The 15,792-nt window shown below is 36.3% G+C and overlaps 1 protein-coding gene across 1 annotated transcript in view; it reads right to left on the minus strand.

The window, feature by feature from the left end:
- gucy1a2 (guanylate cyclase 1, soluble, alpha 2) overlaps positions 1-15,792 on the minus strand; it is a 37,894-nt gene that overhangs the window by 3,431 nt on the left and 18,671 nt on the right. Inside the window, exons 5-7 of the mRNA XM_073818287.1 lie at positions 4,621-4,776; positions 3,056-3,385; positions 3-29 (exon numbers count right to left, since the gene is read on the minus strand). Coding sequence (XP_073674388.1) covers positions 3-29; positions 3,056-3,385; positions 4,621-4,776 — 513 coding nt within the window. The remainder of the gene's footprint in view (positions 1-2; positions 30-3,055; positions 3,386-4,620; positions 4,777-15,792) is intronic.

Here is a 15,792-nt window from a genome sequence, read left to right on the forward strand (position 1 = left end):
ACACAGTATGCATCACCAATAGTCTCGATCTGTGGATAAAAGACGGTCTTTTAGAGCTCTTACCATATCCAGAATGTCATATTAACACCTTATTTTTAATATCTGATGATAATCATCATATCATCTTGTTTCATGCAAAAATATATATATTCCTTTCTTTTGATTTTGGGTGAAATGCATCCCAGATGTGCCTTTATGAGATTCACCCTGTCATGCTCCCACACACCCTGTTGTCTCACACACACACACACACACATGTTGGGTTTACATGTTTTATGGGGACATTCCATAGGCGTAATGGTTTTTATACTGTACAAACCGTACTTTCTATGGCCCTACACCTACCCTACACCTAAACCTAGCCCTCACAGGAGATTGTGCATACTTTTACTTCCTCAAAAAAAACTCATTGTGCATGATTTATAAGCCTGTTTCCTCATGGGGACCTGAGAAATGTCCCCACAAGGTCAAAATCTACTGGTATTCCTATCCTTGTGGGGACATTTGGTCCCCACAACGTGATGAATACCAGGTACACACACACACACACACACACACACACACCACACACACACACACACACACACACACACACACACTCTTGACGCTCACCGGCGGCTGCTGTCAGAATATAAACGCTCTCTGATGAATAACACTTAACACAGAGCAGGTGAGGGACACATGAATATGAATCTGTCTCTCTCTGGAGACACACTGATGCCAGCACAAGAATCACAACAACAGAAAACTGCATTTACATACAGCCTTCAGAAACAAACAAACTGTCTGTGCGAGTTTGTGTGTGTGTGTGTGTGTGTGTGTGTGTGTGTGTGTGTGTGTATCAGAGCTGGCATCAGCACTTCACACACACACACACACACACACACACACACACACACACACACACACACACACACACACACACACACACAACACACACACACACACACACACACACTTTTATTTGTGGTAATGGAAGGCCGCTGTTTATAATGCCAATTTATTGACTTACACTCACTAAGTGCCTTTTCATTGAACACATATTGCTCCACACTGTGTGTGTGTGTGTGTGTGTGTGTGTGTGTGTGTGTGTGTGTGTTTAAAGATCAGCTTGTAAAGTTAAAAGCTTTTAAATGCTGATGGCCACTCAGATCAGTACTTTAATACAGTGCAGTATAATTTAAACCAGTCAAGCAAGAACATGTCACAGTCATATTTCACCCAAACAAAATCAAAGGAGTAAACTGTATTACAGTAAAAAACAGAAAAAAAGACTAAGGAGTTACTAGGTGTTTATATACAGTTGCTAGGCACTAGAGTGGTTTTTAAGTGGTTTCTATGTAGTTGCTAAGGTGTTTAGAGTAGTTTTTAGGAAATTGGTTTCTATGTGAATAATCAAGTGTTCAGGGTGATTTGTAGGAGGTTGCTATTCAGTTGCTAGGGTGTTACTAGGTGTTTTTTATGTAATTACCTATAAAGTTAGTTTCTATGTGATTGCTAGGGTGTTGCTATGCAGTTGCAAGGTGGTTTCTATGTTTCTAGGAGTTGCTTTCAATGCAATTGCTAGGGTGTTCAGGGTGATTTTCTAAGAGTTTGCTATACAGTCACTAGGGTGTTGCTATGTAGATACTAGGTGGTTTCTATGCAGTTGCTAAGCATTCAGGGTGGTTTCTATGAAGTTGGTTTCTATGTGATTGCTAATGTGAGTGCAGGGTGGTTTCTAGGAGGCTGCTATTCAGTTACTAGGTGGCTTCTATGATTTGCTAAGGTGTTCAGAAAAGTTTCTATGCAATTGATAGAATGTTCAGGGTGGGTTATAGGAGGTTGCTATTCAGTTGCTATGTGGTTGCTAAGGTGTTCAAGATGGTTTCTATGAAGTTTGTTTCTAAGTGTTTGATCAAGTGTTCAGGGTGGTTTCTAAAAGGCTGCTATTCAGTTGCTAGGGTGTTGCTAAGCAGTTGCTAAGACGTTACTATGTGATTTCTATGTGATTAAGTTGTTCAAGGTGGTTTTTAGGAAGCTGTTTTTTTGTGATTGCTAGGGTGTTTAGGGTGGTTTCTAGGAGGTTGCTCTTCAGTTGCAAGGGTGTTGCTATGCAGTTGCTAAAATGTTTTCTGTTAAGTTGGTTCCTATGTGATTGCTAGGTTGTTCAGTGTAGTTTCCAAGAAGTTGCTATTCAGTTACTAGGTGGTTGCTAAAGTGTTACTACGTGCTTTCCATGAAGTTGGCTTCTATGTGATTTCTAGGTTGTTCAGGGTGTAACTAGGGCCTTGCTATGTGCAAAGGTGGTTTCTATAAGGTTGCTAAGCTAAGTTGCTAAAGTGTTGATAGGTTGTTTCTATGTAGTTGCTAAAATGTTCAAGGTGGTTTTTGGGAGGTTGCTATTCAGTTGTTTGGGTGTTGCTATACAGTCACTAAGGTGTTACTAGGTGGTTTGTCTGTAGTTGCTAAGGCGTTCAAGGTGCGTTCTGGAAAGTTTGTTTCTATGTGTTTGCTAGGGTGTTCAGTGTGGTTTCTAGGGTATTGTTATGCATTTGCTAGGGTGTTGCTATGTGTTTTCTACGTGTTTGCTAGAGTGTTCAGGGTGGTTTATAAGAGGTTGCTATTCAGTTTTTTGGGTGTTGCTATGTAGTTGCTATGACGTTACTAGGTGGTTTCTAGAAAGTTGGTTGGTCAGGGTGGCTAAGCAGTTGCTAGGGCGTTGCTAAGGCGTTACTAGGTGGTTTCTGTGCAATTACTTAAGTGTCAAAAATGGTTTATATGAAGTTAGTTTCTATGTGATTGCCAGGGTATTCAGGGTGGTTTCTAAAAATTAGCTATTCTGTTGCTAGGGTGTTGCTATGCTTCTAGTTTCTAAGGTGTTACTTGGTGGTTTCTATGCAATTCCTAAGGTGCTCAAGATGGTTTCTAAGAAGTTGTTTCCATGTGACTGCTAGGGAGTTTAGAGTAGTTGGTGAATGGTTGCTAGGGTGTTGCTATGATGTTGCTACAATGTTACAGGCTGGTTGCTATGGTGATTTTGGTTAGAGTGATGGATTTAGTGTGGCAGCTTTACCTTATAGACATCCAGTATGCCACACTGGTAGTCGAAGCGTGTGTAGAGCTCGTTCAGCATGCTGATGACCTGCATTGGTGTACACTGCGCGCAGACGGCCGTAAAGCCCACAATGTCAGAGAACAGCATGGTGACATCATCAAACTTCTTAGCCTGAACAGGAAGGCCCTGCCACAGTCTCTGAGCCACATCGCCAGGGAAAATGGAGTACAGCAGGTCGACTGTTCTCCGCTTTTCCTCCTCTAAAGCCTGGTGGGTTTTCTCCAGGGTGGCTTTGAGTTTATCCATGCGCTTCTTTAGTCCGTCCTGAGCTTTGGCCTGTTCTCCAACCTATCGAAATGATTGGATAAGAATTATAGCAGGAAACGTCAAGTCCAGTGTTATTTTAGTATTTATTTATATACAATTAGAGTACTTATTAATATTTTAATTCAATTTATTTACCATATTTTCAGTTTTCAGTTAAATTATAGATTAAGTTTTAGTAATTTTGTCATGCTCTTTTGTAATTTTTTAATTTGTAATTTTTTTTTAAAGTTTTTTTTAGCTTTAATTAATTTTTTTGTCATGCAAATACAATTTTTTGAAGTAAAATAAAATTATATTTAAAAACAAACTAATAAAAAACAATGGAACAGTTTCTTAAAAATATATATATTTCTAATCAGCTTTAATTTATTTTTATTGCACTTTTAGTTTTATTAATTCTGTTAGGTAAATAAAAATATACCAAAGCTAAATATAAATACAATAAAACAAAGTAATTAAATGCTGAAATGCTGAGCTTCATTTTTATTTCAGTTTATTTTCTAGTAATTTTGTTATGTAAATAAAAACATGTTAAAGCTATATAAATATGAAAAACACAGTAAATCACTCAAATTAAAATATAATATACATTCAAGCTTTAATTTGGTTGTTCAGTTTTCACTTAATTAATTTTCTTATGCAAATAAAAATATATTACAGTTAAATATAAATGTAAAAACTAAACATTAAAACATTTTTTTATATATTTCTACTAAACTTTAATTTACTTATTAATTTTTATTTTTAGTAATTTTAGTACGTCAATGTCAACTTAATTTATTTCAGTTATTTGCGAAAGCAATTTTTTAAGTTAAAGGGCTTTTTAATATTTAATTTTATTTGATCTTTATTACAATTATTGAAATAATTGAAAACTAAGTGTAATTTTAGTTTTACGCTGTAAAAAATCTTTTTATGCTTTGTAACAAAATTCTACACAAAAATATCCAATATTCTACTTCAAAATTTCACATTTAATTCAGTGAGTTGCCTACCATTTCTTTGTAATGACTGTGAAATTTACTAATGAAATACTAAGTGAAAATTGTCTCTACAACATTTTGTTGTTGTTGCTTACAATAACAACATTGATGCCCAAAACCAAAAATATCCTCATAAAGCGGTAAGTGACTAGAGGTGGCTTTTACCACAGTTAAGTGCTGTGATGAAATATCATCAATCAATATTTCTTAATAGTAATAATCACAATCCTTCCATAATGTAACACTTCATTGTTGTTTCATTGACACACCCACCAGAATGACATCACGTGTGGCATCATGAATAGGGATGTCTGACAAATGTAAGCCCCGCCCCATGAGCTCCTCCAGCCTATCAACACGCGGCGAACCCAGGAACATGATGGAGTTGGATTCCGGGAGGTGAAGCATCTGACCCTTAAGCTCCATCAACTGAAACACACACACACAGATGAAATTAAAGAGCTGAAATGGAAAAGCAAATATGCATGTCATATTACAAATTCGATTTATTGGAAGGGAATTAATATTAATGCAATAAGCCCGACGTGTTTGTGTTGCCATGAAGACACTCGCATGAATATGTTTACATGGTTGTCAAGAAAAACAACAAAGCATATCGGATTTTAGTGCTGTATATTTCAATCTCACACACACACAGACTAGATCTCATCACGTCACATCGCTCGAGGAGAGAGAGAGAGAGAGAGAGAGAGAGAGAGAGAGGCTGTTCTTTTATTAGGATTTGGTTGCTATGGTGGGATTCTTGAGCAAGTATTCAATGTTCTCTCAATGTTTTATGAGAATATATCTAGAATATGCAATGAAGCTGCATTTGTTAGGAAAATGCATTAGATTTCTGAATGTAATTCCTGCAATGTCTGACCTTCAGAAATGAAGGATTTCTTAAAATCATGTTATTTTAAGTGATATACCTTTTTCATATTCTGGACTAGAAAAAATGCACAACGCATTGCAGCCATAAGAACGTCCTAGCAAAGGCAAACTTATCCTTGTGTTTTAAAATGTTTCAGTTAGCTACTACATATTTTTCTATATTTTTTATTTTTATTAGTGTTTATTATTATTAGTATTATTTTAATATATATATATTTAATCATTTTATTATATATATTATATTTATTTATTTTTTGGGGTAACATATTTAATCTAAATCGTATTTTATTTAAGTTTTTGCAATTTTCTTATTCAAAAAAAAAAAAAAAGCCTAACAAAAAATGAAAAGGTGTGTGTTTTTATATGTTGTCCACAGAGTTTTTATTTATTTATTTTTTGTGGGGGGGGGGGGGGGGGGGGGCAATTTTGGCAATTACAAAAAAAAAGCATAACAAAAAATGCAAAAAGTGTGTGTTTTTCTCATTTATTGGCCTGTTTATTTTGTCTACACAAAAGCAAACATTTTATTTCAGATATTATTATTGCATCATTTCTCATTTTCATTTAGTTTAACTTGATGTACTAAAATGAATAAAACTGAAAAAATTATAAAAGTATAATATAATTAATATAAACTATAAAAACTATATAGAAATATATTTAGAAAACTAACTTTTTTCATTTTAATTTTAGTTAGTTTTAAAAATTTAGTTGTTCATATGACAGCTTTATTATATTTAAAATATTCATATTTAGCTTTAATTTATAGTTATGAAAAAAAAGAAATACTTTAAAGTTATAAAAGTAATAAAATCAAATATATATATATATGTATATATGTATATGTGAACCTGGACCACAAAACCAGTCATAAGGTTAAATTTTACTAAACTGAGATGTATAAATCATATGAAAACTCAATAAATAAGCTTTCTATTGATGTATGGTTTGTTAGGATAGGTCAATATTTGTTCGAGATACATCTATTTGAAAATCAGGAATCTGAGGATGCAAAAAAATCAAAATACTGAGAAAATCACCTATAAAATTGTCCAAATTAGGTTCTTAATGCATATTACTAATCAAAAATTACATTTTGATATATTTACAGTAGGAATTTTACAAAAAAATCTTCATGGAACATGATCTTTACTGAATTTCCTAATGATTTTTGGCATAAAAGAAAAATCAAAAATTTTGACCCATACAATGTATTTTTGGCTATTGCTACAAATATACCCCAGCGACTTAAGACTGGTTTTGTGGTCCAGGGTCACATATATATAGTTTTTTTTTATACATGTACTTAAACATATTTCACAGGACACTGCAAAGCTTATACTCATCACAGCCTGTGGCCCATTACGTAACAGAGATATCAAATTCACACACCGTCTGTCTGTTCACACACTCTGATGTAGAAAAAAGAGAATTTTCAGTGTCAATAGAAAGTTAATTAGGAAGAAGTGTGTTTATGTTTACAAAAACGCATGTCTGTGTGTGTGTGTGTGTGTGTGTGTGTGTGTGTGTGTGTGTGTGTGTGTACCTGGTATTCATCACGTTGTGGGGACCAAATGTCCCCACAAGGATAGGAATACCAATAGATTTTGACCTTGTGGGGACATTTCTCAGGTCCCCATGAGGAAACAGGCTTATAAATCATGCACAATGAGTTTTTTTGAGGAAGTAAAAGTGTGCACAATCTCCTGTGAGGGCTAGGTTTAGGTATAGGGTAGGTGTAGGGCCATAGAAAGTACGGTTTGTACAGTATAAAAACCATTACGCCTATGGAATGTCCCCATAAAACATGTAAACCCAACATGTGTGTGTGTGTGTGTGTGTGTGTGTGTGTGTGTGTGTGTGTGTGTGTGTGTGTGTGTGATTCCTCGCCTTGGTCCCGGCTGTATAGATGTATTATGCAGAGATGGGAAGTTCTGATTAAATAATGCAGTGTGCTGCAAGATTGGGCCGTATATGTATGTGTGTGTGTGTGTGTGTGTGTGTGTGTGTGTGTGTGTGTGTGTGTGTGTGTGTGATTGTACACTTCTGCACTCAGTCTCATCAATCTGAAACTTCCCTGTTTCTATGGCGATAACAGGACTGTGAACCCGACCCTATGCACAATCATCCAGCAGATGCACATACTTGTATACCATACAGATTTGCTTTCATGTTTCAAGTGTTCATGTCTACACTCACACAAACATCTCTTAGAAGTCTCCATGGTAACCTTGTAAATGAGTCAATTTCCAATTGTCTTTACAGTGACACACCTCTAAAAGCCTGATTTGTGTGTTTAAGTATGTCGGACAGACATATAAATGAACAGGTTAAAGGGATAGTTCACCCAAAAATGAAAATTTGATGTGTATCTGCTTACCCCCAGGGCATCCAAGATGTAGGTGACTTTGTTTCTTCAGTAGAACAGGAACAATGATTTTTAGCTCAAACTGTTGCAGTGTGTCAGTCATATAATGGCAGTGGATGGGCACCAAACCTTTGAAAGTAAAAAAAAAAAAACATGCACAGACAAATCCAAATTAAACCCTGCTGCTTGAGACGATACACTGATGTCCAAAGACACAAAACAATCATTTTTTGCAAGAAACTGAACAGTATTTATATCATTATTTACCTTTAATACACAGCAATGTCAGCGCAAGTAATTACCATTTTGAATAGCTGCTATACCCACAATCTCTGTGCACTGTGTAAACAATGAGTGTCATATGCACACGACAGATCGCTTCTAGTGTTTGCGTATTGTACGCCAGAGCGTGCACACATGTAATAAGCCAGATGCTGAGCATCTGCTCAGGACAGAGGGACATTGCTGTATATCAAAGGTAAAAAAACGATATAAATACTGTTCAGTTTCTCAAAAACAGATCATTTCGTGTCTTAGGACATCAGTGTATCGTCACGAGCCCCAGGGTGTAATTTGGATTTGTCTGTGCATGTTTTTTTTTTTATTACTTTTAAAGGTTTGGTGCCCATCCACTGCCATTAAATCACTAACAGACTGCAACGGTTTGAGTTAAAAATCTTTGTTTGTGTATTGTGTTCTACTGAAGAAACAAAGTCGCCTACATCTTGGATGCCCTGGGGGTAAGCAGATAAACATCAAATTTTCATTTTTGGGTGAACTATCCCTTTAATATTGTTATTGTAAACTGAAACTATGATGTTAATTGAGATAAAGCTGAAATAAATCAAAATATTATACAAAAAATAGCAAACACTAATAACACAAAAAATTTTAAAAACTAAAAAAGCACTTAACTAAATTACTAAAACTTAAATAAATTCAAATGAAAACTGAATATATGCAAATAACACTTTATATATTATATATTATATACACTCACATATTATACTAACCATAACCCACACTCAGAGTAAATACTAAACACTTTACCAACTATAACCCACACTCAGAGTAGAGGTCGACCGATATATCGGGCCGATATTTGTCATTTTTAATATATCGGCATCGGCCTATATCCATGTTTAGTAGTGCCAATTTAAAGTCAGGCACGTCCGCGGGCAGCCCCGTGTTATTGGTGTGGTGGAACATGCCACTGTCACATGTGAAGAACCCCAAGCCAAAACTTTTGGAAGATTCAACAACAGTCCTGGGAGATAAAGATAAGGCTTAAAGTCTGATATTTCAAAGTCCCATAGCTATGCCCTCCAAAGGCAAAGTGCAGTAAGTACGCCAACACTGAAACTGAGAAAAGTGCCTTTAAAGTTTTTACACCAGCTAGTCAAACATGTTGACTCTCTCGTTTCTATGAAACGGGACAAAATTGAACCAGGAGACTTTGCCACAAGACAAAACAGTTGTGACAACGTACATTTTAAGCCTTAACTCAATTTTTACCAAATGTGTAGTTACTGCGCTTTGCCTTTGGAGGGCAGCATATATTTACTATATATTACTAGTAAACTACGAAGTGTTGCTTCACTTAGTGAAAAAAAAATGAATAGCATAGAACAGCTGGTTAAAGGGTGCATTTGCTACCGAAAACTACTGCGTGCGACTATGAAAAATATTTAGGAGCACCATGTGCGACTGACCCGAAGAGCATGTTTGTGTTTGTGCTCAGGGGAGCTTCAAAGCTTTCTACGTGTTTTTGCAACGTTGAGAAATGTATCACAAACATATCTCACGAATCCTTTCATAAACAAAGTGTAGAGAGAGTGTAAATAAGAGACTTTTGCAATGCAGAGAGCTTCGCTGATTATGATGGCACTTTGTGATATCGCGAACTAAGATGAGTGACAGCTTTAAATAATTTTTAAGTGTGTTTGTAAATGAGACATTGATTTGATACAGCAGTTTAATAAACATGAAGTTATTATTAAGTGACTTACATTGTCTGATTATAACACTTTTGCCTGATTTTGCTTTATTTTGTCATCAAAAGTAAGATTTTGCTCTATTTTGTTGTCAAAAGTATTCTGAAACAAGTTACAACTGAGCCGCTCCGCTTCTTCATTTAAACACAACGGTGGTTCATTTATGAATGAACGTGCGTTTTTAAACAAATCTAGTGAAATGATTCAATTTCCCATTCATAAAGACAGTCACTTGCTTTATTCCTGAATGAATCAACTGTTCGAATGAATCAAATGAATGATATGATTCAGTAATTAAATCAGTGTCTTGCCACCACCTGCTGGCAGATCTTTTCAGTTATTTAAATCATTTAATATTTCTGTATTCAAAATGTTATATTTAAAACATTAATCTCAGCTCTAAAACTTTTATGTAAATGATTGACAGCTTTTTTTTATATTACCTGTTTTATATATTTAATACTTTGTTGGTTTATTGGTTTGTTTGGTTAACTTTGGATAAATATTTTATTTTAAAAGCATGCAGTGCACAAAATTAAGATTCGAGAGATGGTTCAAGTTAAGTTTAGAAATGTTGTGCATCCACTTATTATTAGTGTGACATTTTAGCATGCAAACAAAGTGGAAAACACCAAGATATCGGCCGTAAAACCAGCCAAAAATATCAGCCATTGACTGACCCTGACCTTTAAACATCGGCATCGGTTATAGAAAAACACATATCAGTCGATCTCCAACTCAGATTAAATACTAACTGCTGTACTAACCATAACTCACACTTAGTAAACTAACCACTGTCCTGATTCATAACTCGCTGTATAACCTCTTAACTGCTGGAAGAGCACAAATCAAATGCGCTGACTTTAGTAAATAAGGCACTATCCACGTAACTCTGATTTACATAGAAATGAGGAGTTTAAATATGTATGTCACAGATTAAACGGAAATGCGGGTGGTTTGTGAATAAGGTGGAGATTTTCATGCTGAAATAACACATGCACAAGTAGCACGACTGTTTAATGATTTTGCCCCTCAGAGTAACAAACCCCTTACAGCACAAACACTGAGGTCTGAGTGAAGCAGCTGCTGATCTCTCCCCTCCTGCGACGAGAGAGTTTCAGCACAGCAGAATCCTGCAGGAACCGTCCTGGCTCGAGTTCAAGCTTCACTGCGGTGGAACCGTTTATAGAACGATACAATAAATATATAAACAGCCCTGAGATACAGACATATGGTCCCTCTGGCTTCACAGAAACACAGACTTCCATTACATAACAGATAAGGATCAATCACTCTATGTATCATCATCATCATCAACCGAATCTCAAGATGTCAATGCAAGCAAAATATGTCTGTCTATTTCTCTACAGCAGTCAATATCTGTGAGGAATTTTTATTTGTTGAAACTCACTAAGTTTCTCATGCCAGAGTACAGCTGTTCATCATTCAGGATTGAACTGAGAATGGCTCAATCTCCAGTTCAGTTCATGAGCTTGAATTGAATTTGTATTGAGGTACAAAAGAGGATACAGAACTGCAGTTTGATTTTAAGGAAGTAGATTAAAATTAAATAAAATTTTCTCCTTTACAACACAAGCAAAGTCTGTGAAAAACAGTGAATGCTGGCTTAAAAAGTCTTGCTTTAAAAAGCTGAGAACAATACAGTGAAAAAAATTGGATGGACAGATGGATGGAATGATATGGAACAAACGATGAATGGATGGATGGATAGACGATAGAACAAACAATGGATGTATGGATAGAACGATAGAATGACAGAACGAACAACTGATGGATGGATGGATGGATGATAGAACAAACAATGGATGTATGGATGGGAATGATAGAATGACAGAACGAACGACTGATGTATGGAACTATAGAACAAACGATGGATGATGGAATGGTAGAACAACAGAATGAATGACTGATGGATAGAATGATAGAACAAGCAATGGAAGGATGGATGGAATGATAGAACAACAGAACAAACAATGTATTGATAAATGGATGGAACGATAGAACAAGTGATGGAAGGATGGATAGATGGATGAATGGATAGAATGACAAAAAGAATGATAGATGGATGGATGGATGTATGGATGGATGGAACAATAGGATGACAGAGCAAACAATGGATGGATGGAAGAATGGAATGATAGAACGACAGAACGAATAATAGATGGATTGAATGGATGGATTGAACAAACAATGGATGGATGGAATGATAGAATGACAGAAAGAATGATGGATGGATGAATGGAACGACAGAATGACAGAACGAATGGATGATGAATGTATGGAACCATAGAACAAACGATGGATGGCTGGAAGGATGGAACAATGGAACAACAGAATGAACGATTGATGGATGGAATGATAGAAAAAGCAATGGAAGATTGGATGGAATGATGGAATGATAGAATGACAGAACGATGGATGATGGATGGAAGGATGGATGGAATGATAGAACAACAGAACAAACAATGGATGGATAAATGGATGGAACGATAGAACAAGCGATGAAAGGATGGATAGATGGATGGATGGATAGAATGATAGAACAACAGAATGAAAAATGGATGGATGAAGGATAGAATGACAGAAAGAATGATAGATGGATGATGGATGGATGGATGGATGGATGGAACAATAGAACGACAGATAGAATGATGTATGGATGGATGGAACAATAGGATGACAGAGCAAACAATGGATGGATGGAAGGATGGACTGATAGAATGACAGAAAGAATGATGGATGAATGCAACGACAGGATGACAGAGAGAATGATGGATGGATGGAAGATTTGCATGATAGAACGACAGAACGAATAATGGATGGATAGATGGATGATGGACTGATAGAACAAACAATGGATGGATGGAATGATAGAATGACAGAAAGAATGATGGATGGATGGATGAATGGACGGAACGACAGAATGAATGATGGATGGATGGAATGATAGAACGAAAGATGGATGGTTGGATGGATGGAATGACAGAAAGACAGAACGAATGGATAGAATGATAGAACAATAGAACGAACGATGGATGATGTATGGACTAATAGAACAAGTAATGGAAGGATGGATGGATGCATGGATGGATGGATGGAAGGCTGGAATGATAAAATGACAGAACAAATGATGAATGGATTTATGGATGGATGGAACAATAGAACCATTGATAGATGGAAGGATGGAATGACAGAAAGACAACAAACGATGGATGGATAAATGGATGGATGGATGGAACAACAGAACGAACGATGGATGGATGGAATAATAGAATGTCAGAACGAATGATGGATGGATGGATGATGGAATGTGTAACAACAGAATGATTGATGGATGGAACAATAGAACAAACAATGGATGGAAGGATGGATGAAACAGTAGAACAAATGATGGATGGATGGAATGATAGAATGACAGAACAAACAATGGATGGATGATAGAGCAACAAAACAAATGATGGATGACAGATGGAGTGATAGAATGACAGAACAAACGATGCATGGATGGATTGAACGACAGAATGAATGAATTATGGATGGATGGATGGATGGATAGATAGAATGAATGGATGGATGGAATGACAGAACAAACGAATAAATGTAATGAGAAAATGACAGAACAAATAACAAATGAATGGAATGAGAAAATGACAGAATGAAAGACGGATGGATGGATGGAATGACAGAACAAATGATGGATACAATGATAGAATGATAGAACAATAGAATGAGTGATGGATAGATGGAACGATAGAACAAGCGATGGAAAGATGGATGGATGGAATGACAGAACAAACGATGGATACAATGATAGAATGATAGAACAATAGAATGAGTGATGGATGGATGGAATGATAGAACAAGCGATGGAAAGATGGATGGATGGATGGATGGATGGAATGACAGAACAAATGATGGATGCAATGATAGAATGATAGAACAATAGAATGATTGATGGATGGATGGAACGATAGAACAAGCGATGGAAAGATGGATGGATGGATGGATGGAATGACAGAACAAACGATGGATACAATGATAGAATGATAGAACAATAGAATGAGTGATGGATAGATGGAACGATAGAACAAGCGATGGAAAGATGGATGGATGGATGGAATGACAGAACAAACGATGGATACAATGATAGAATGATAGAACAATAGAATGAGTGATGGATGGATGGAACGATAGAACAAGCGATGGAAAGATGGATGGATGGATGGATGGATGGAATGACAGAACAAACGATGGATACAATGATAGAATGATAGAACAATAGAATGAGTGATGGATGGATGGAACGATAGAACAAGCGATGGAAAGATGGATGGATGGATGGATGGATGGATGGAATGACAGAACAAATGATGGATGCAATGATAGAATGATAGAACAATAGAATGAGTGATGGATGGATGGAACGATAGAACAAGCGATGGAAAGATGGATGGATGGATGGATGGATGGAATGACAGAACAAACGATGGATACAATGATAGAATGATAGAACAATAGAATGAGTGATGGATGGATGGAACGATAGAACAAGCGATGGAAAGATGGATGGATGGATGGATGGATGGAATGACAGAACAAATGATGGATGCAATGATAGAATGATAGAACAATAGAATGAGTGATGGATGGATGGAACGATAGAACAAGCGATGGAAAGATGGATGGATGGATGGATGGATGGATGGAATGACAGAACAAATGATGGATGCAATGATAGAATGATAGAACAATAGAATGAGTGATGGATGGATGGAACGATAGAACAAGCAATGGAAAGATGGATGGATGGATGGATGGATGGAATGACAGAACAAATGATGGATGCAATGATAGAATGATAGAACAATAGAATGATTGATGGATGGATGGAATGACAGAACAAATGATGGATGCAATGATAGAATGATAGAACAATAGAATGATTGATGGATGGATGGAACGATAGAACAAGCGATGGAAAGATGGATGGATGGATGGAACGATAGAACAAGCAATGGAAAGATGGATGGATGGATGGATGGATGGAATGACAGAACAAATGATGGATGCAATGATAGAATGATAGAACAATAGAATGATTGATGGATGGATGGAATGACAGAACAAACGATGGATACAATGATAGAATGATAGAATGATAGAACAATAGAATGAGTGATGGATGGATGCAACGATAGAACAAGCGATGGAAAGATGGATGGATGGATGGATGGATGGATGGACTGACAGAACAAACGATGGATGCAATGATAGAATGATAGAACAATAGAATGATTGATGGATGGATGAACGATAGAACAAGCGATGCATGGATGAATGGACAGATGGAACAATAGAACAAATGATGATAGATGGAATGATAGAACAACAGAATGAACAATGGATTGACAGATGAAATGATAGAAAGACAAAGATAAATGGATGGAATGATAGAATGACAGAACGAAAGATAGATGGAACAATTTATACAATATATAAGTATAGATGGATGGATGGATGGATAGATAGAACAACAAAATGAGGAAAGAATGAATGGTAATAGCTGGATGGATGGATGGATGATGAATGAATGGATTCATGAAAAACAGATGGAAGCACACTTCATTACTTTGAATCTTCACAATGAACATCCTCTTGTTCTGGCTGTGAAATCTTGAGTGATCCACCAATGAAGACAGTGACACTGATGTATAGTCTGATGGAGTCAGCAAACTGATTTATTACTGAATCAAACAATTAGAGTACTAATCTCAACCAGACGCCACAGGTGCAGAGATCAGACGCACTGATGCCATTGACACCTGACTTTCATGTTATCATCTGTTCTTCTGTTTAATTATTTATCTTCTCCGTTAGCAAAGCCACCTTGATTCACAGCTTTTAAATGTAGCTGCATTTTACATGACAAGACAACAAACGCTAAAACACGTTTACACACATCAGATCTGATGACAGCATCCTTCAAAGAACAACAGATTAAAGAGAACAAGGGCGGGGAAGAGGGGAGCTTTAAAAAGACATTTGCACTCCAGAGTGTGACGAGGTGCTAATCAGAGCGAGAGCGTTACAATTCATACAATTCATACTTCTGAGTACGCACTAAACACTAGTATTGAGACTTTCTACAATAACATTCAATAGCATTTT

Source organism: Garra rufa, chromosome 14 (genome assembly GCF_049309525.1).
Source record: "Garra rufa chromosome 14, GarRuf1.0, whole genome shotgun sequence".
NCBI lineage: Eukaryota > Metazoa > Chordata > Actinopteri > Cypriniformes > Cyprinidae > Garra > Garra rufa.